This window comes from Oncorhynchus mykiss, chromosome 12 (assembly GCF_013265735.2).
Source record: "Oncorhynchus mykiss isolate Arlee chromosome 12, USDA_OmykA_1.1, whole genome shotgun sequence".
In the NCBI taxonomy this organism is placed as follows: Eukaryota; Metazoa; Chordata; class Actinopteri; order Salmoniformes; family Salmonidae; genus Oncorhynchus; species Oncorhynchus mykiss.
In genome coordinates, this window is record NC_048576.1 from 65,039,359 (window position 1) to 65,061,087 (window position 21,729).

The window sequence follows — 21,729 nt, forward strand, 5'->3', positions numbered from 1 at the left end:
AATTATAGTTTGGGATTTCATTTTTATTTTCCATACTTTTTGTAATGATTCACCAAGTCTATCAAAATGTTTTTTTTTTCAATCCCATTACTTCGTGTTTGTACAGATCCTCATGTTGAGAGCATAGCAGGAAGTATACAAAATCTTATGGCCTTAGGTCGTGCTTACGTTTGATATGTTTTGTAATTTGTCGTAGGATTTATATGATGTAACATATTGAGAGCATGGCATACCACCTACTCTATGTCAATCAACTTAAGAACAACCAATTAGACCTGTCATGGGGTAATGACATGATGCCTAATTTCTTGCAGTTTGTCAAGTAATATTATGATGGTTCATTAGGTGTTAGTGGAGCGTTAGCTGACAGTCTTTATTTTAGGTTAGCTTAATTGAAGCTTCTCTAATGTCAAACATGTAAAGTGTGGTGTACCGCAGGGCAGCACTCTAGGCCTGAATGTTTTTGATCTGTCTTTTGCTGTCTCCGACACTCCGTCGCTTACTCTGTCACAACCTTGGGAACACAGTGGAGAGTCTTTTAGAAGTCTGTGGCTTTGCTTCTCTGTTTGTCTCTTGCTTACTTCTTGTGTCACATACCTCCACTGTGTGCATGTAGCATGTGTACCTGAAATCAAACAAAGACACCTCTCAGCTTTGAGGGGTTTCTTTGCTCCACTTTGTATTTTTTTATTATTTAGAGCATAAAAAAAGCGGCTGCACTGTCAAGAGTTAAATACTTATTTGGAAATGGGTTTGGCGTGCAACATTGTCAAGACTGGATCGTGTGTTCTCTATCAGCACTCTAAGCTGCATAAATTACAGCCACCCTGCGCTGTTTTTGCAGAATCTGAGTTTAAGGTTTCGGTTAATTTTAGTCACTTGTATGAAAGGAGAAATGGTGCGTGTTTGCTAACTTTCATAACATGGTTTTCCAATCCTTTATTTCCACAGACAATGTGTACAGAGAATGCCTTTCCAACGGGTCCTGGGCGGTGAAAGGCAACTACACCCAGTGTCAAGAGATTCTCAATGAGGTATGTACTGTCTGGAAAGGTAACTGTTTAACTCTGAGAATACTGAGCCTCTGTAATGGATAGTAAAATATATATTCTTCCATTCTTCTAAGGATACAAGCACTGCTGAAAATATCTTTACTGTCTATTTGCAGAGAAATTCTCAGTATCCCTCAAACAGAAACACACACATGACAGTCTGGAGGCAGCACAGGGTCAGACAAAGAGCAGCATCCCTAAAGCATTGTGGGAGTTAGTTAAAGAGGAAGTTTTCATTTTTACAACCACATCTCTATTTTGTATGTAAATGTAATGGTTTTGAGAAACTTTAAAAAAAAATGTATTTGTATATTTTTAATTGGACATACAGTTGAAGTCGGAAGTTTACATACACCTTAGCCAAATATATTTAAACTAAATTTTTCACAATTCCTGACATTTAATCCTAGTAAAAATTCCCTGCCTTAGGTCAGTTAGGATCACTGCTTTATTTTAAGAATGTGAAATGTCAGAATAATAGTAGAGCTAATAATTTATTTCAGCTTTTATTTCTTTCATCACATTCCCAGTGAGTCAGAAGTTTACATACACTTAATTAGTATTTGATAGCATTGGCTTTAAATTGTTTAACTTGCGTAAAATGTTTTGGGTAGCCTTCCACAAGCTTCCCACAATAAATTGGGCAAATTTTGGCCCATAGCCACTCCAAAACCTTGACTTTGTTGTCCTTAAGCCATTTTGCCACAACTTTGGAAGTATGCCTGGGGTCATTGTCCATTTGTGACCAAACTTTACTCATGTCTTACTCATGTCTTGAGATGTTTCTTCAATATATCCACATCATTTTCTTTCCTCATGATATCATCTACTTTGTGAGGTGCACCGGTCCTTCCTGCAGCAAAGCACCCCCACAACATGATGCTGCCACTCCCATGCTTCACAGGTTGGATGGTGTTCTTCAGCTTGCAAGCCTCCCCCTTTTTCCTCCAAACAGTTCCATTTTTGTTTCATCAGACCAGAGGACATTTCTCCAAAAAGTACGATCTTAATCCCCATGTGCAGTTGCAAACCGTAGTCAGTTTGTTTATGGTGGTTTTGGAGCAGTGGCTTTTTCCTTGCTGAGCGGCCTATCAGGTTACGTCGATATAGGACTCGTTTTACTGTGGATATAGATACTTTTGTACCCGTTTCCTCCAGAACCTTCACATGGTCCTTTGCTGTTGTTCTGGGATTGATTTGTACTTTTCGCACCAAAGTATATTCATCTCCTTCCTGAGTGGTATGATGGCTGCATGGTCCCATGGTGTTTATACTTGTGTAATGTTGTTTGCACAGATGAACATGGTACCTTCAGGCATTTGGAAATTGCTCCCAAGGATGAACCAGACACTTTTTTCTGTTCTTGGCTGATTTCAAGGTAGGCCTTGAAATATATTGTAAGGGATCTCGTCCTCCTCTTCTGAGGAGGAGTAGCAAGAAGGATCGGAGGACCAAAACGCAGCGTTGTAAGTGTCCATAAATTAATGAAGCAAAATGAACACTGAACAAAAACAATAAGCAACAAATGAACAGTCCCGTAAGGTGAATGACAAACACTAAACAGGAAATATACAAAACCGAAACAGTACCGTGTGGCCCAAACACTCTCACGGAAACAAACACCCACAAACCAAAATTGAAACCAGGCTACCTAAGTATGATTCTCAATCAGAGACAACTAACGACACCTGCCTCTGATTGAGAACCATACTAGGCCGAACACAAAAACCAACATAGAAAAACAAACAGACTGCCCACCCCAATTCACGCCCTGACCATACTAAAACAAATAATAAAATAACAGAACTATGGTCAGAACGTGACATATATCCACAGGTACACCTCCAATTGACTCAATTGATGTCAATTAGCCTACCAGAAGCTTCTAAATCCATGACATCCTTTTCTGAAATTTTCCAAGCTATTTCAAGGCACTGTCAACTTAGTGTATGTAAACTTCTGATCCACTGGAATTGTGATGAAGCTGAAGTTGATTTGGTGGAATGTGAAGTTTTGGTTTGCTCATGCTAACTTAGATGCACTTTATTACTGGGTAATTAAAATGACTTTTGAGGTCATGAGAAGTATGAATTTAGGCAAAATTGCGGATTATTTACAAAAGTTGTCGGAGACGAGACATCGTGCGACTTCTTTCTACATTGCTCAACCGGAAGCCGCGTTTTTGAGAAACTTACCTCAAATAGCAAATTATGAACAAAGGCTCCAAAAACATCTCTCAGTATAGGGAAGCAGAACATTAGATGTTGTGAAATTGTTTCATTCCGAACTTTATCCCCAATGTTATACTCCCTTTTACTGCGACTCAAAAGATTCCTCTCCATCCATTCTACAAGTAACTGCTAAAATAAAGGAAACACTTTAGTAAATTAGGGGTACAACGTGTATTGAAAGCAACTACAACACAGGAATTTCCAGAGTCTGCAGAATCTATGTCAAGGCGCATTGAAGTTGTTCTGGCGGCTGTTGGTGTTTCTTTGATTTTGCCAGTTATGTGTAGTAGCAAGCTACACAGAGAATGGAACAGCTGGATAAGCTAAACAGCTCGAGTTGCACAAAAGGGAATATAATGTTGCGGATAATGTTCAGAATGACACAATTTCATGTGTACAACATCTAAACATCTGCATCACTATACAGAGATTTTACTTTCCTAAAAGGACATATTTAGATTTTTTTGGAGCGTTTGTTCATGTTTTTTCAGGGCCCCCATACTACACAACGAGGATGATGAATTGATTTGCTGTTTGGGTTTCTCATAAACAAGTGGAATGACAATAAAAGGTGTCTGAACCCTTCCTATAACATAATTTTCATAAAAAATATAGATTTGATCGTAAAAAAGAAAGCTTCTACTGTAAGTACCTTGCTCAAGGGCACAACGACTGTAGCACCTCCGATACTGATGCAAGCAACCCTCACATTCACCAGATTTTTTTCCGTCGGCTTTGGTATTTGAAGCGGGTGGCTACCCTCAGGTTACTGGCCCTATTCTCTAATCTTGAGGCTACCTCCTGCCAATAGAAACATTCTGTGGTACAACCAAAATCCCACCAGCACCACCATGTTCTCTTTCAGCACACATATTCTTTAAAATTCCAGGACTGATGATTGTGTTATAGAGTGGGTGTTGCATGCTTCATCTCTTCAGTTTGCTTTTTGTTGTCCATGAGCTTCCTGTTGATGCTGGATGACTAAGCCATCACAAGTGAATGCCTACTGAAGCAACTGTGCTCCATCGAAATCGTTCAGATAGGGCCCAGCTCAGCTTTGTCTTTCACAGCAGAATCTACCAGTCATACAGAGTCATACCTTTATATCTCAGTCCTCAAGACAACAGGGCTTTTACCTAACCACTTTTCTTCCGTCTCCAACAAGCACCTCATGTAGCTCTATTGAGTCAGACACAGTTAATGGAGCACTTTTTATGGGATAGGATGCTTAGTACCTTTCCCTCTACCCTCCATCACACGTTAATGGAGTCCTATTATTGTTGTGGGTCCTGGGGTGCCAGTAGGACCCGCACTGATTCTAGCCTTTACGGACAGGCAAGTAAGCGGGCCTACTATGGGCCATACATGCCTTCTGCCAGTTAAAATATGTATCATGGGTTGTTTTGGGAGGATATGAGAGTGGGAGAGAGCTTGAATTATGTATAGGCTTGTTATCTTATTTGTAGCTTGTATTTAACAATGCATAAGTGGTTGTTTACATCGACCAGATCATTATGGAGTGTAATGGAGGTGATCTGGTTGGAGGGAAGGAAAGTTCGTGTGAGGTAGTACTGTATACTTGGTCTCCCGAGCACTTGTTACACCTACTGTACAATGTGAGCTAAAAACATATTTTCTGTGATTTTCTCACATCAAGCTATTCCAATGCCTGACCAACTTATTGTAAACATGTCAATTAGATTCCCTTATAATAACACTGGCTGTACATTTACATTTTTCTCCGAAATACTTTTTAACCCCACATTTGACCTGTGACCTTTTTGCCTTCCTTTCCATTCCCTGAAAAAACATCAACCTTCATTTGAATGAGTCGGACAGTTATATTATATGCATCACTTACAGGTCTATGAGTCATATAATAAACAAATTATCTCCCTTCCCAAAACCAATGACACAGATTGATTGTGATTGCCATTGGTAAGCAGACAGCTGCTAGCTAGCAGTATTGTTAACAGGCGAACACGTGAGTCATCTAAGGTTGTTGAGGACCCCCTTGCCACTGGGCAGACGGCTGGCTGCACACTGCCTGCTCTCTTCTCCCCACCATCTGTTTCCTGAGGGACATACACATGCAAATGAATAAGTCCACTCACACAGGGGAGCACCCTGTCGACAGACGCCCACTGCTTTGTGGTTTGGCTCATCCAGATCCAAGCATGGGGAAGGTTGGTGCTGCGCATTTACAAAATCAAACCTTGTGGTATAGGGACAATTAAAAACAGTATGGGAATCAATGGCAGGGTTTTTCAAAGACTGAGGACGGTGGCAAAGCTGTGCTACTGTATTAAAACAGTGTCACCTTGCAGACACAAAGGTCCCGATGCACTTAATTAGAAGTAGTTCTAGTGACCTTTACTGATATTCAGAAAGTTTGCAATCCTTTAGGGTGTAGCTTTTGCTTACAAATCTTTTTTAAATCAAGTAGGGAAAAGGTTAACTATATTACTCTTTTTTTGGCCTTCACTATATCTGACTACAGTGGTTCTTTTGTTGGAGCTGTTTATGCCAGCAATTCACACATTTTACGAGGTATGCAGTAACAGTTGAATTTGAACACTTTTAAGTGTTGGGTTTTAACACTGGTTGCATAAATAGTGGTAGAAACTTTTATATGACTAGATTTTGTCGAGAAGGAATACAAGCCATCTGCTGCCAGTGTTGCTAGCATCAGCATTCAATATCACCTTTAGGGAAAGACAGAATGCAGAGAGGAGCAAAGAAAAATCTAGCCTCATCTCAGAGCAGGAGAGTACAAAAGCAAGGTATTTGTCTTTGACTTTGTTTTTTAGCTGGATCGTGTTGTAAATGATAATTTGCCCTTTCCACCTGTAGAACATTTTAACCCACTTACAGCACAGTGGGCTACTGACAAGATGAGTCAACCACTTCAGTGTGGTTACAAAATGTTCAATTTGATCTCACCATTTGTTCCGTATACCAGCACAGCATGGGGGGGGGGGCTGAGTAACTGCTTTCTAGGGCATCTTCCGGTCCGCAAAGCTTATAGCTGACAATGGGCTATAATCTTCTTGGTCCAATCACAAACCTGCATTCCTTGAAATCCCAGCAATTTGGAGCATTTGGCTTATGATTCACCATAGTTTATATCGTGGTTGCTCAGTTGGTAATGGTTGTTTAAGGAGGAATTGCTGTTGTCGCTAGAGTGCTGATTTCATTAAAATCATGTCCAGCTGTTGGTTTATGTTCTCATTTTCTCTGTGGTAAGTCTCCTCCTGCTCAGGCTGGATGTTTTGGGGTTATTTCCTCTTTAGAAGGCAGCCGAGTGAATGCTGCACTCCTATGACTTTACAGACTAAAATAGTGAGGAACAGATATGATGAGCTTTGACCCTGGAATACATAGCTAGTTCACTGCTTTTAAGTTTCCTTTCCCTGGGCTAGGCCCCCCGTAGGAGAGAGCTCATGGGTTAGGAGTCATGTTAAGGTTTATTTTGATTTAAAAGAACTTGGCAGAACCAGAGGTCATATAGACTTTGCTTTTCATGTGATTAACATGATCATGGACTTGAATTATGTATCTAGTGTATCTGGTCATTCACTGCATGCATTTGTAATAGAAAGGAGGAATTACTGTGAAATGTTCTTCATTCCAGTCCAGTGGCATATGTAGTAAGGAATGAAGCCATGTCCTAAAGACTTGACTACTCCGGTTTAAACGACCAATAGATGATTGCAAACAAACACTGCAAACAACCTTTTTTTTACCACACACAACTGTACTGTTTTTATTTGCTTCATACAGTACATATCTGTTCTGCTGTACTACAACAACACCAGTGCAGGCACATGTCCTCATTCCACTCTGGCACATGTACTCTTAAACAAGAAAAAGCACTTTGTTAAGGTAGGAAAAGGTCTTTCTCACCAGAGCCCCAGAGGCAGGGGTTATAGAAATAGCCATAGAGTCTATTTTCCCAGGTCAATCATGGCCTCTAAAGAGGGCTGCTTGTCACTCAGGTCCATAGACTTGACATGAAATAAAATGCTTACTGGCCCAATGCTTTTCACGTGTTGTATATGTGAACTCGGGTTGAAAATTAGGCCCTCTGGGCTTCGGTAGATGGGCCAAAGACAAAAGAAAGTTTTTTTTAAATTGCTCAACTGTGAAAGAAAGTGCACAAAGAAGCAAGGCAACAGTAAACATGTCCATAAATTATGCAGTGCCCCCCCCCCCCCCCTTGGGGCAATTAGTGACAATTATTACAACTTATGTTGTATGAATTAATAAGAGAATTAAAACAATGAAGTATTTTTTTCCCTCGCTGGAAATCAAAACTTGATAGCGCACAATGGACGGGATGTCAGAGAACGGACCCCACTGCTTGATGGGGAGATGTGTTACAGGAGAAAATAAAAAACAAAAACCTTAGTGGCATGTGGGGAAATGTGTTTATTTCACAGGAAGGAATATGTCATCAGAGCTGTTGCGAAATGGTGTTAAACTTATTTGGTCTAAATCTGAATATCAGTCATCAAATAATATAGCTGCAAGTAACAATTCTGGGGCCAAGCACGCCATAGCCACATTTAAGACACCATTGTGCAAATGAATTGAATTTTTTTTTCGAATGATCAATTTACCTTTTAAAATGATAATCTTGGATTAGCTAACACAACGTGCCATTGGAACACAGGAGTGATGGTTGCTGATAATGGGCTACAATAGTCATTTACGACATGAACAATGTCTACACTGTAGTTCTGATCAATTTGATGTTATTTTAATGAGCAAAAAATGTGCTTTTCTTTCAAAAACATGGACATTTCCTAGTGACCCCAAACTTTTGAATGGTAGTGTATATTCCCCCACAGTCATGGGGGACAGCAAGTCTCTAAATTGTGGAACATTTTATGGGCAGAGCTTATAGGTACTTATGGGATGCTTGTTTCTCATGAGGAGATGCATATACAGTGGGGTCCAAAATTATTAACACCCTTGATAAAGATGTTAATGTAGGTATGGGGTTCTTTTCTGGTCATGAGCCCTATGTTCATGTCATTTGACTAAAGCACCAGTTCCCATCCAAGTGCTAATGCTGTTTAGCAATCTCAAGGTGTTTGCATTTGTTGGATGACATGAACATAGAGCTCTTTGGCCACGCACACCAGTGGTGGGTTTGGTGTCCAAATGAAAATGCATGAGCAGAAAAGAACCCCATATCTACTGTAAAATATGGTGGTGGATCTTTTGATGTTATGGGGCTATTTGGCTTCCACGAGTCCTGAGGCCCTTGATAAGGTCAATGGCATCATGCGCTTTACCCAGTACCAGGATATTTTAGCCCAGAATCTTGTTGCCTCTGCCAGGAGGCTTAAAGTTGGCCGCAAATGGATCTTCCAGGAAGACAATAACCCAATGCACACATCAAATTCCAAATAAATGGTTAATGTGCAATGCTTATAGGTCCTTATGGGAAACACGCTTTTCATCGAGGGCTGCATATATGTTCAACATTTCATGAATGTAGCTCAAACGGGACTGGAGACATGCTTGTTCAAACTATTCAGTTGATTTCACTGTAGCGCCCCTCTTGGGCCAATCAGTGTAATTTTGTAAATGTTGCATCTCCATCTCCATTGAAAGACACCTCATTCACCAGTGGTGTCGACTGTGACGAATGTACGGAGACAGATCCACAGTTCCCACCCCTTATTTCCTCATGGGGGACAACAACTGGCTCAGGCAAGTTATCTTGTCGTTTTACATCTTGCCTCCGCTGTGCGTTAGGGGGATGCTGCTGCTCTGCCAGGAAAGAGAAAGAGATGCCTCAGGACATAGTACTATCACCATGTCTCGTTATGCTGAGGCAGACAAATGAGCAATGAGGGACTCATTTCCGAGTAAAAAATGCATCCCAATGTCTGCCCTACATCCCAGAGTTCCTGTTTTATACAGAATACAAGGTACTCATTGGTTCATTTGTGAATGACAAAGCTATTTCCCCCCAGTTTGAGCACAGCACAGAAAGAGAGACACAGGCACAGATAGCAGATAGGAGAGTGTAGATTAAGCAGTGTTGCAGCATGAGGTAAAAGAGACTCCCCCACCTGCGAGAACAAGATAGCCCTGCTAGAAACAGCTGATAGGATGAATTTAACATTTTTCACAAAGTGTAGTGGGGAAGACAGTTGGGCACAGAGCGAATGAAACTGCGAGTACAACTGCTACCTCTGTATCAGAGCACTGTCTTAGAACTAAAACATTAAAAGGTGGGGAGAGTATCATGTTTTGTTAGCCTGCCCCGTTAGAAATAAAGGGAAACTGCTTGGATGTGTTTTAGTGGGAACCCCTTCCAACCTGCTTTTTTTCTCTCTCTCACCCACTTGTACTAATCACTACTGTATGTCCATTTACAATTTCGAGGTGCTGGAATCTCCTCTTGCAGATATCAAATGTATCAGTAAAATATCAGCTCTACAAGTGAGATGCTCCCTGTGTTCCAAAGTACAAAGCCAAAAGTCATTTGACCAAATGGCTAAATACCAACTGAATGTACCAGCTCAAATCTCTGACTCAGTCTTAACACATGCCATTGTGTACCAATGGCACAAATGTTTTCTATAATCACAGATCTTAGTCATCATCAGGAGTCATTCATATAAACATCAAACTAAAATAATTGTTTCTCTAAACCAGCACTGAAGCAGAAGGAGAGGCAGGGGAGTCAGGAGAAATGAGACGAGGGCCCAGCCATCCCTACTGTTCATAGGCTGGCGATGCAGCCTGCTCCCTCTGTTTGGCTCTGCATGGCATGTTGCTCCTCCATTCTCCCCGTCCTATTTTATTGGCTCGGAGAGCTTTCACTGGCCTCCTTTAAGAGGGCAGGAGGAAATTGGTGACAGATTTGGCCAGCGGGAAGGCTGGCCTCTAAGAGTGGGAGGCGGCTGGGCACCGCCATCAAAAAGCCTCCCCCTATCCTCCCCCTCCGCGGACCAGCGTTACGTGACAAAACATATGAGCCTTGTTCTTATCAGGTTTCAGGGAGGTCAGGCACACAACACAAGGCTCACAGCCTCTGATGTTTCAATAAACATGTTAACTCTTGAACAAATACAAAAACAGTCTGTCCTTACACACCGGCACATACACAATACACATGCATGTCCTGCTGATGTGTATAGATGGGTAGGGTGGGTTGATAGATAGATAGATAGATAGATGCAGGCCTGTGTACCACATCATATGCTAGGACTATCCGGTCTGTCCCAATTGCCTAATTAAAGAGATAGGGGCCAGGAAGGATGTCCACAGAAGCACTCTGGGTCCCTCCCTGACATCTGTTTCCCTCAGACCCAGCAAGAATATGAATATTTCTAAGAAACTGTTGCCAGTCGGAGCATTAGGATCATCGTTACCATATGTGAGACCCTATGTAAAGTGATCCTTATAAACCTGGCAGTTGTTTTCACTATGGACTGGTATGATGGGATGAGTTACAGCTTGCCTTCGCTGTGTTTGTTTGGGGGCTGCTCTGAATGCCTCTACTGCTCAGCCAGGAAGGAGAAAGAGATGCCTCAGGGTTGAGTACTATCACCATGTTAGAGACCATTTCCAGAGACCACCTTTGCTTGCTTTCCCCCATAGACAACTTCCCTCCGATGACCATTCAAGCAGTGAACTTTCCAACCCGCTCTTGACATTGTCTCATTTATAATGATTTTCTTTTTTGTGTTGCTATAAAGCGCTTTGAGATTCTTTATGTAATGAATAGCGCTATAAAAGTTTCATATTTTTTTCTGCCTTAGATCCCAGAGTTCCTGTTTTATGCAGAATACAAGGGAGTCGTTGGTTCGTATGGGAATGGCAAAGCTGGGTCCCCCCAGTTATAGAACAGCACAGAAAGAGACACAGACAGAGATAGCAGACAGGATAGAGTGTAGATTAAGAATCTCTAGGAGACTCTTGGCAGTGTTGTAGCCTGAGGTAAAACAGACTCCCCTACCTGCAAGATCAAGATAGCCCTGTGTGAAACAGCTGCTAGGATAAGTGTGTATTTGCATATGCGTGTGTGTGTGTGTGTGGGGGGGGGGGGGGGGGGAGGAGTAGTGAGTGAGATGGTAGGGGAATGGGATGCTTCCAGTTAGAATTTTTTCTCATGACTCATCAAGGCGTACGTTTGTAATCTGCCAGTGGCTGCCTGTTGGTAATCCATCAAAGTGACAGATTAGATTGTGGGATTACCGAGGAGATAATCCCATCAGGATGATCTGGATGGATAAAGATTCACATTTTTCTCTGGGGGGAGTTTGTTTTTATTTCTTTGTCTCTTAGTAGATCTTAGTCCCCACCGCCACCCCCCACCTCCCCGCTATCCAGTTCGCCAAAATTACAATAGTGTGGTGGATAGAATACGGAGGGAAACAACACTGTGGGGCCGAGCTAAATCACACACACACACACAGAGAGACAGAGAGACAGAGAGAAACATGTTAAAGAAGAGAACTAGAAGGTGTGCTCTGTGATGAGGTAATGACAACAGGTACAGAACAACATGTCCAGAAAGAAGACAGGGAGGCTGTTGTTTGTAGAGGAGATAGACAGTTGCCCCAAAGGTGTTAACTGTACGAGAATGTGAACGTTTAAATGGTGTAAAGTCAAGATGTGATTTAAAGTACGAATTACATATCATTTCCCTGTTTGATGTCAATGAAATTGACTAAATGACCAGTATGTGACATTTGATATCACTCATTGCACGTTGATATTAATGACAACAGTCATTGTCCCTTATAAAATGCCATCTTGTTGAGTTATACAGGGGACTTTTTCACAGATAATGATGGGAAGTCATATAATCCAGTGTCAACTCAAACCTCTGCACTTTGACTATATCTATTCAATACCAGACTGTTCTAACAGTACATAATACAGACAGACATATTACATATTACAATCGCCAATATCCTTTTGTCCAATCTGTAGTCACATTTTCAAAACTCTAAACAAAATTAGCACAACATCCATCTGTTGTGGACCATACCATGAACACAATTCATGTTGTTTTCACAGAATATGTAGTCAATTAACACGTTTTTAAAATGCTTACATTTTCTTTACATACAAGCTTACCCAATACCAAAAATATGGATCTTTCTTGCCCTATTCACAAATGCTTGCACACAGTGTGCCAGAAATGAAGACCTAATGTTTAAAGCCTCTACTTCTGGAATAACAGCAGCTCAAAAGCTATATTGAAACAGCTGATAAGATTTTTTGAATGAACAGATCATTGAAACATTGAGAAATAGCTGATTTACTTTAAGTTGTGTAAAATAGACCAACCACAGCTGATTCTAATCTCAATCGGAGACTTAGCCAGGTGTTGAAGTTCTTTCAATTACATGGACATACACAGTAAAAAGTGGACTCTTTGGATTGATTTTGACCAATGTGGAGACAGAGGAGCAGAGAGAGAAAAAACTGTCTGGACAAGGCAGAGGAATAGTTGAACCAGGCAGAGGATTAGCTGGACCAGGCAGAGGAGTAGCTGGACCAGGCAGAGGAGTAGCTGGACCAGGCAGAGGAGTAGCTGGACCAGGCAGAGGAGTAGCTGGACCAGGCAGAGGAGTAGCTGGACCAGGCAGAGGAGTAGCTGGACCAGGCAGAGGAGTAGCTGGACCAGGGAGAGGAGTAGCTGGACCAGGGAGAGGAGTAGCTGGACCAGGACAATGAAGAAGGAGAGGTAGGGGGAGAGGAGTAAGAATGTGTGGTGGTGTTCAAAGGAGAGTAAGATCTGTTGTCACTGATGAAATAAGAGCCACCATCATAGACCATGGTTTATCACTGAGGCTGGTGAAAGAGTCCAGCGAAAGAGTCCAGCCTAGTCTCAGACAGTTAACCGTGGCTTCCATTAGCCGGAATTTTCAACAAACCAACAGGTAAGCAATGAATTTCACAAGGGCTTCTTCTATCATTACTGTTGCTATGTCTCACTGTAACTGTAGGCCACCAGTCTCAATGCAAAGATATATGTTGTATTTTTGTTCCTCCAAAGGACGTCTTCCTCCCTCTGGGGAGGGAGGAATGCTCCTCAGTGAAGACCAAGAGCATGCCATTGTAGGATTGTTCATTGCTGACAATGCAATAAAATTGAGAGATTCATACCAGAATTGTAGAGGACAACCTGGTAATTCACAATGTGGAAAGCATCAGCCTGACTACCATTGCTCTGACTCTGACCAAACTCAGAGTTGTACACAGTTCCTTTTGGGAGGTCAAGGAACTCCGGCACGCCCGGGTATGGTGTCTATCCAATGTCTTTTTCTATAGTGAGTTTTACACTATGCTACTCTACATGCAAACATGGGTTACAGTACATACAGTAGGACACACTGAAAAGCATTTACACATACTGTGTTCTTTTTTTCAGAGAGTTACAGAGTTGGAGGCTAATCAAGCCCCACATTAAATAATTTATGTAGATGAGGCAGGGTTTATCCTGGCAAAAACACATCGGCGGGGAAGAAACACGTCGGCGGGCTGGGCGCAGTGCACGCTAACCAAGGTTGCCAGGTGCATGGTGTTTCCTCCGGGTTGGATGCGCGCTGTGTTAAGAAGCAGTGCGGCTTGGTTGGATTGTGTATCGGAGGACGCATGACTTTCAACCTTCGTCTCTCCCGAGCCCGTACGGGAATTGTAGTGATGAGACAAGATAGTAGCTACTAACAATTGGATACCATGAAATTGGGGAGAAAAAGGGGGTAAAATTCCCCCCAAAAAAGAACAAAAAAAAGAAGTTGACACACTCAATTAGTGTTTGGTAGCATTTCCTTTAAATTGTTTAACTTGGGTTAAACGTTTTGGGTAGCCTTCCACAAGCTTCCCACAATAAGTTGAGTGAATTTAACCCATTCCTCCTGACAGAGCTGGTGTAACTGGTTAGTAGGCCTCCTGGCTCGCACATGCTTTTTCAGTTCTGCCCACACATTTTCTATAGGATTGAGGTCAGGGCTTTGTGATGGCCACTCCAATACCTTGACTTTGTTGTCCTTAAGCCATTATGCCACAACTTTGGAAGTACGCTTCTGGTCATTGTCCATTTGGAAGACCCATTTGTGACCAAGCTTTAACTGGTGTCTTGAGATGTTGCTTCAATATATCCACATAATTTTCCTGCCTCATGATGCTATCTATTTTGTGAAGTGCACCAGTCCCTCCTGCAGCAAAGCACCCCCAAAACATGCTGCCACCCCTGTGCTTCATGGTTGGGATGGTGTTCTTCAGCTTGCAAGCCTCCCCCTTTTTCCTCCAAATATCATCATGGTCCTTATGGCCAAACAGTTCTATTTTTGTTTCATCAGACCAGAGGACATTTCTCCAAAAAGTATGATCTTTGTCCCCATGTCCATGGAAACCGTGGTCTGGCTTTTTTTATGGTGGTTTTGGAGCAGTGGCTACTTACTTGCTGACCGACCTTTCAGGTAATGTCGATATTGGACTTGTTTTACTGTGGATATAGATACTTTTGTACCTGTTTCCTCCAGCATCTTCAAGGTCCTTTGCTGTTGTTCTGGGATTGATTTGCACTTTTCTCACCAAAATACATTCATCTCTAGGAGACAGAACGCATCTTCTTCCTGAGCGGTATGGTGGCTGCGTGGTCCCATGGTGTTTATACTTGTGTACTATTGTTCGGAAATTGCTCCCAAGGGTGAACCAGACTTGTGGAGGTCCACAATTCTTTTTCTGAGGTCTTGGCTGATTTCTTTTGATTTTCCCATGATGTCAAGCAAAGAGGCACTGAGTTTGAAGGTAGGCCTTGAAATACATCCACAGGTACACCTCCAATTGACTACAATTATGCCAATTAGCCTATCAGAAGCTTCTAAAGATATGACATCATTTTTTGGAATATTCCAAGCTGTGTAAAGGCACAGTCAACTTAGTGTATGTAAACTTCTGACCCACTTGAATTGTGATACAGTGAATTATAAGTGAAATAATCTGTCTGTAAACAATTGTTGGAAAAATGTATTGTATCATGCACAAAGTAGATGTCCTAACCGACTTGCTAAAACTATAGATTGTTAACAAGAAATTTGTGGAGTGGTTGAAAAACTAGTTATTGACTCCAACCTAAGTCTATGTGAACTTCCGACTTCAACTGTATGTTCCTCTTGGATAGAAAACGTGTGCTAGTGTTTTGACAGAATTATTAGATAATGAGTCGGGTTTGTCGTGTTTTGATTGAGTTAGTTTATGTAAAGAACGCTTTTTTGCATTTTGAAATGTAGAGTTTGTATTTGATGAACAAAATGTGGTTCTGAGCAGAAAATGAACTATTTAGCAAATTGTGTGATGTAGGTGTGTTGCTGTGTTAAGATACTTTTTCTAAACTCTTAAGTATAGGTAAACGCATGTTAGCAAATGTAAACTGGTTTTAGAGATGAAATTGATTTATGTGACTTTTATAGATCCTTTGCAAAGTCTGCTGTACATGATGACCTCATGAGCGCAGGCTGTAATGCATGAACTATTGACATATGTAAAGACCACATAATCAAATATAATTGTATTTGTCACATGCGCCGAGTACAATATGTGGACATCTATAAGTACCTAGGTGTCTGGCTAGACTCTAAACTCTCCTTCCAGACCCATATCAAACATCTCCAATCGAAAATCAAATCAAGAGTCGGCTTTCTATTCCGCAACAAAGCCTCCTTCACTCACGCCGCCAAACTTACCCTAGTAAAACTGACTATCCTCGACTTCGGCGATGTCATCTACAAAATTGCTTCCAACACTCTACTCAGCAAACTGGATGCAGTTTATCACAGTGCCATCAGTTTTGTCACTAAAGCACCTTATACCACCCACCACTGCGACTTGTATGCTCTAGTCGGCTGGCCCTCGCTACATATTCGTCGCCAGACCCACTGGCTCCAGGTCATCTACAAGTCCATGCTAGGTAAAGCTCCGCCTTATCTCAGTTCACTGGTCACGATGGCAACACCCACCCGTAGCACGCGCTCCAGCAGGTGTATCTCACTGATCATCCCTAAAGCCAACACCTCATTTGGCCGCCTTTCGTTCCAGTTCTCTGCTGCCTGTGACTGGAACGAATTGCAAAAATCGCTGAAGTTGGAGACTTTTATCTCCCTCACCAACTTCAAACATCTGCTATCTGAGCAGCTAACCGATCGCTGCAGCTGTACATAGTCTATTGGTAAATAGCCCACCCAATTTTACCTACCTCATCCCCATACTGTTTTTATTTATTTATTTTTCTGCTCTTTTGCACACCAATATCTCTACCTGTACATAACCATCTGATCATTTATCACTCCAGTGTTAATCTGCATAATTGCAATTATTTGCCTACCTTCTCATGCCTTTTGCACACAATGTATATAGACTCCCCTTTTTTCTACTGTGTTATTGACTTGTTAATTGTTTACTCCATGTGTAACTCTGTTGTCTGTTCACACTGCTATGCCTTATCTTGGCCAGGTCGCAGTTGCAAATGAGAACTTGTTCTCAACTAGCCTACCTGGTTAAATAAAGGTGAAATAAAAAAATAAATAAAAAAACAGGTGTAGACTTTTCCGTGAAAAGCTTACTTACGAACCCTTTCCCAATGCAGATATTTAAAATAAGAAACATTTGCTAAATAACAAAAAGGAAATATTAACTTGAATAATTACAACGAGGCTATATACAAGGAATACAGGTACCGAATTAGGGTTACGTGCAGGGGTATGAGCTAGTTGAGGTATTTTAGGTTATATGTACATGTAGGTAGGAGTAAAAGTGACTAGGCAATCGGGATAGATAACAGAGTAGCAGCAGCGTAGTGTGTGTGTGTGTGTGTGTGTGTGTGTGTGTGTGTGTGTGTGTGTGTGTTGGAATGTCAGTGCAGTATGTGTGGGTAGAGTCCAGTGAGGGTGCATAGAGCCAGTGCAAGAGAGTCTGTGCAAAAAGAAGGGGATCAATGCAAATAGTCCGGGTAGCCATTTGATTAATTGTTTAGCAGTCTTATGGTTTGGGGGTAAAAGCTGTTCAGGAGCCTTTTGGTCCTAGACTTGGCGCTCCGGTACCACTTGCTGTGCGGTAGCAGAAAGAACAGTTGATGACTTGGGTGGCTGGACTCTTCTAACATTTTTAAGAACTTCCTCTGACACTGCCTGGCATAGAGGTCCTGGATGGCAGGAAGCTCGGCCCCATGATGTACTCGGGACATACGCGCTACCCTCTGCAGCGCCTTATAGTCGGATGCCAAGCAATTGCCATAATACGATTCATAGATGATACATTCTGCACTGTTTCTAACAGTAGGCAATACGAAAGTGCACTCTCTCTCTCATGAAGTTATTAGCTATCTTTTATATTAACTTTGACAATGATGTACACTGCCAAGTATAGATTTGTCTGTCCACACTATTGTTGGCATTTTACTGTATTTTTTGGCGTATTATCTGGCTTTTTTCCCCCCTCCTTTCTGCAGAAAAAGAGCAAGCTGCACTACCACATAGCGGTGATCATAAACTACATGGGACATTGTATCTCTCTGGCAGCCCTGCTGGTGGCCTTCATCCTCTTTATGAGGCTGAGGTGAGTAACACTGTCCTCCTCCTACTGTCATTCCTCCATCATATCAAACACATCACATAACAGAAACAGATATTAACACGACACCCGCCTGTCACGTTCCTTCACGTAACTCAACACATCCTGTGTTCTGATGTCACACCCACACAACCCCATAGCCTTGGTTACGGCTAAGTGTTTCATACTCAATCCAATACAACATGAAACAATACAGTATGAAACCGAGAAGAAAATACCATTATTCCATAGTTCATAATACTCTATAATAATCCTGCCAAGATTCATGTTATTTAATGGCTCAGTAGACAGGATCCATGTTCTTGTGCTCGATACTTGTCACTCACCGGGGGGGAGGGGGGGGGGGGATATGTCATTATGTGTACCACCAGCCCGGCCCTCAACCCTGCAGTGCATGCTCTGTCATGACCCATCAATGTCTAAATTGATTTTCTGACTCATGACAAGGTTGGATGAATGAGGTGGTGAATGTAATGCAGCGCTGGTTTGACCTAGGTGTAATGCAGCCTTGTTCGGTTTTGTCCAGCATATTAGTGAAGTGTGTCCTGCTGGAGTGGCGTGTATTATTCAAATACATTCACACACACAGGCACGCACGAACGAACACACGCACACGCACACACACACACGGACACACACACACGGACAAATCCACTCTGAGACTCAAACACATGTTCACACAAGCGCAGTCTTGTTTTGTGAGTTTCGTTCTGGACTCCCAGGGCTCACCCGCTGGGCAAAAACTGGTTGAGTCAACGTTGTTTCCATGTAATTTCAACCAAAAAAGTTTGATGACGTTGAATCAACGTGGGGAAATGATTGGATTTGAAAAAAGTCATCAACGTAAGGAAATAGTTTTACCTCAATCCAATGACAATGACATGGTGATTTTTTAAAATGTTTTATTTCACATTGATTTCATGTTAGTTGACAACTCAACCAAATGTAAACCAAAACTAGATGCTGAAATTATGTCTGTTTGGGAAGGTGTTGACCAGTGAAGGCGCTGTGCGGTGTTGAAGGCGCTGTGCGGTGGTGAAGGCAGTGATACGTGACAAACAGCATGTCACTAACAACCCAACATGTCAGTCAGCCAAAAACCACGCATGTCTGTGTTTTCTCAAAGGCCACACCAACACAGATTATCTGGACTCTGAGATTAAACATATAGTGTAAGAGAATGTTTAGAACAGATTATCCTGGATTAATCTGGTCCGATTAATGTCAGCAAGATACTGTCTCACTGCTTCAATTGCTCCAATCATCAAGAAGTCTCATTTGAGTTGAGACAACAGAGGAAGATTGTTTAGGCTCACTCAATCTGGTTAACATAGTTACATCTTCGACATCAGTGCCCTGTTTATTAACCTCTGACCATCTCAGCTAATATGGAGAGTGGTGTGTGCTAAAGCTATTGGGATTGGTCGTACTGTATGTATGTAGAGAATAGAGGACAGGAAAAGCTAAGGTTGTAAAGTAGCAGACAGGCCAGCGCTGGTCTAATGTTTGCTTCCTAAACTGAAATGAAACCGCTAGCAGGAACAGATGTCTGGGATGGACACACACATACACCCTGAGACTTCATTACTCCTTCTCCGCACATGGGCTGAACTCGCTGAAATCACAGCCTGTTTTATCTTTTCATTTGATCTGGCTGTGATAAAGCTGTCCTTTTTAATATTTCATACACACACACAACAACACAAAAGGTTGGCTCTAAAGCGCCTCTGGCTACTTCACAGGAGAATGGTAGCTGTGTGAGTCATACATTGTACGTACTGTAACGGCAGAAGAAAAGTCCCTGAAAGGAGTACTTTCTCATTCCCATGCCTCGTTTTGAGAGATTATAGGCCTTCAATGTCTTTTGGCATAAAATCGAAAGTCAAAAGGTGCGTTTTTTCTTTTATATATCCTCCTTTTATATCCCCTCTAATCTGCTCTTCAGGACTGATTACAAAATCGATAATACAATTTGAAGGATTATCAGATTACGGAGATGAATCAAAATAGCTTCACTGCCTGAATGCATTGTACAGTTGAAAAACAATGCACATCATTGTCACTACTGAGTGTATACGCTCTTCTTTGATCGTGTAATGCTTTGCTGTACAGTATCAGTGCATTCAATGCATGCGGATTGTTTGGGTAGCTCGGCCAAGGAAACCACTTTTAAGAGGTTTAGTGTCTGCACATAAGCTTCGGTAACACTTTGTTTGGGTAGTCCTAAACCTCCTATTCAAACTCAGTGAAGACCCCAGGCCTGGTTTAGTGTGCGGACAAGTTTAGATTGAATGACTTGAGGTTATTTTCAGTCCGGGAACACAACGGTAAGAAGAGGGTAAACACATTGCTGTGCCTACTTGTTCAAGCCACACTGAGTTAAGGCACCCAATGCACTGTGAACAGTATTGCCGAGTTTGAGTTGTAGACAAAGCATCCATGGAAGAACACTTCTGCTTCACCCTTCCTTTCATTCACACTTGCTGACATCTGGTAAGATACTGCCGAGCACTGAAACGTACAGACGCATAAGTGTAAAAGAGGTAAAGGTGCATTTGTATGGGACGAGGGCTTAGTTGTTTGTGTGGGAACTTCAGCTGACATGTATCGAATTGTGTTGAATTGGGCGGACCTAAATTACTTTCGCGTTATACCCATGTGGATATTTCTCGTGCACAAGTTTTGTAATTGCCACCACTTGGAAACTTTGTACACAACTTCATGATTTGTCAATTATTTTAACACTTAAGTGATTACGAAAGAGGCAAAGATTATCAGGGAAACAACGACTTTAGGTGATCATTGACTTTCCACTGATCCCTGAACTAGGAGGACCTGGCGGATTCTATTCCCGTCCATACTGACGTAGCAGCAGGAGGAAGAGACAGGGGATGTAGAGGATAGGAGGCTACAGACCTCAGAGACACATGGTCTCAGTGTGAAGTGATGGCCCCTGGCCAACTTTCCTCAGCTCCCCAGTGAACTGAGAAACGCACCGACAGCGAACATACCCAGGACCCCAGCACTGCACTGGCAGGGTGTTACCAACGCAGTGATATGCCATTTGGACTGTGAAACACACCAGGGGGAATCTGCGTCAGTGGAAAAGGACAAGCAGAGCAGCACTGCTGTTATCCACTAATGGAAAACCCCCTGTTGTGAAAACGACAGAAGCATTATTCACGTAGCCAAGCAGTATCTTTGCCTGATCTATCCCCCCTCATTTTGTTAACAGGTAAAGGAGCAGGCGCTTATACAACCGGGTCTCAGAGCATTTCGTATTATTTTGTATGTAAATCCGAGACTCTATTTTTCAAATCAAATTTTATTAGTCACATGCGCCGTGAAATGCTTATGATTTTCTAAGTTTCGTATAGTATGTATTAATTTGTGGATGTCCATCGCATATTTCGTATGATATGTTATGAATTACAATTCGTATTATATGTTATGAATAAGCTAACTGCATGATATGTTAACAATTCTAGCTAGGTGGCTAATGTTAGCTAGCTCACTAACATTAGCTAGGCTAGGGGTTCAAATCAAATCAAATTAGTCACATGTTCCGAATATAACAGTGAAATGCCTACTTATGAGCCCCCAACCAACAATGCTGTTTCAAAAAATATGGACAAGAATAAGAGATTAAAGAGCAGCAGTAAAACAACAATAACGAGACTATATACAGGAGGGTACCAGTACAGAGTCAATGTGAGGGGGCACCGGTTAGTTGAGGTAGTATGTACATGTAGGTAGAGTTATTGAAGTGGCTATGCATGGGATGACAACAACAGAAAGTAGCAGTGGTGTAAAGAGGGTGAGGTGGGGTGGGGAGG

General features: G+C 41.9%; 1 protein-coding gene across 1 annotated transcript in view; it reads left to right on the forward strand.

Moving 5' to 3' along the window:
- The window catches only part of crhr1 (corticotropin releasing hormone receptor 1), a 166,349-nt gene that overhangs the window by 88,328 nt on the left and 56,292 nt on the right, over positions 1-21,729 (forward strand). The window contains exons 5-6 of the mRNA XM_021624572.2: positions 952-1,034; positions 17,772-17,878. Coding sequence (XP_021480247.1) covers positions 952-1,034; positions 17,772-17,878 — 190 coding nt within the window. The remainder of the gene's footprint in view (positions 1-951; positions 1,035-17,771; positions 17,879-21,729) is intronic.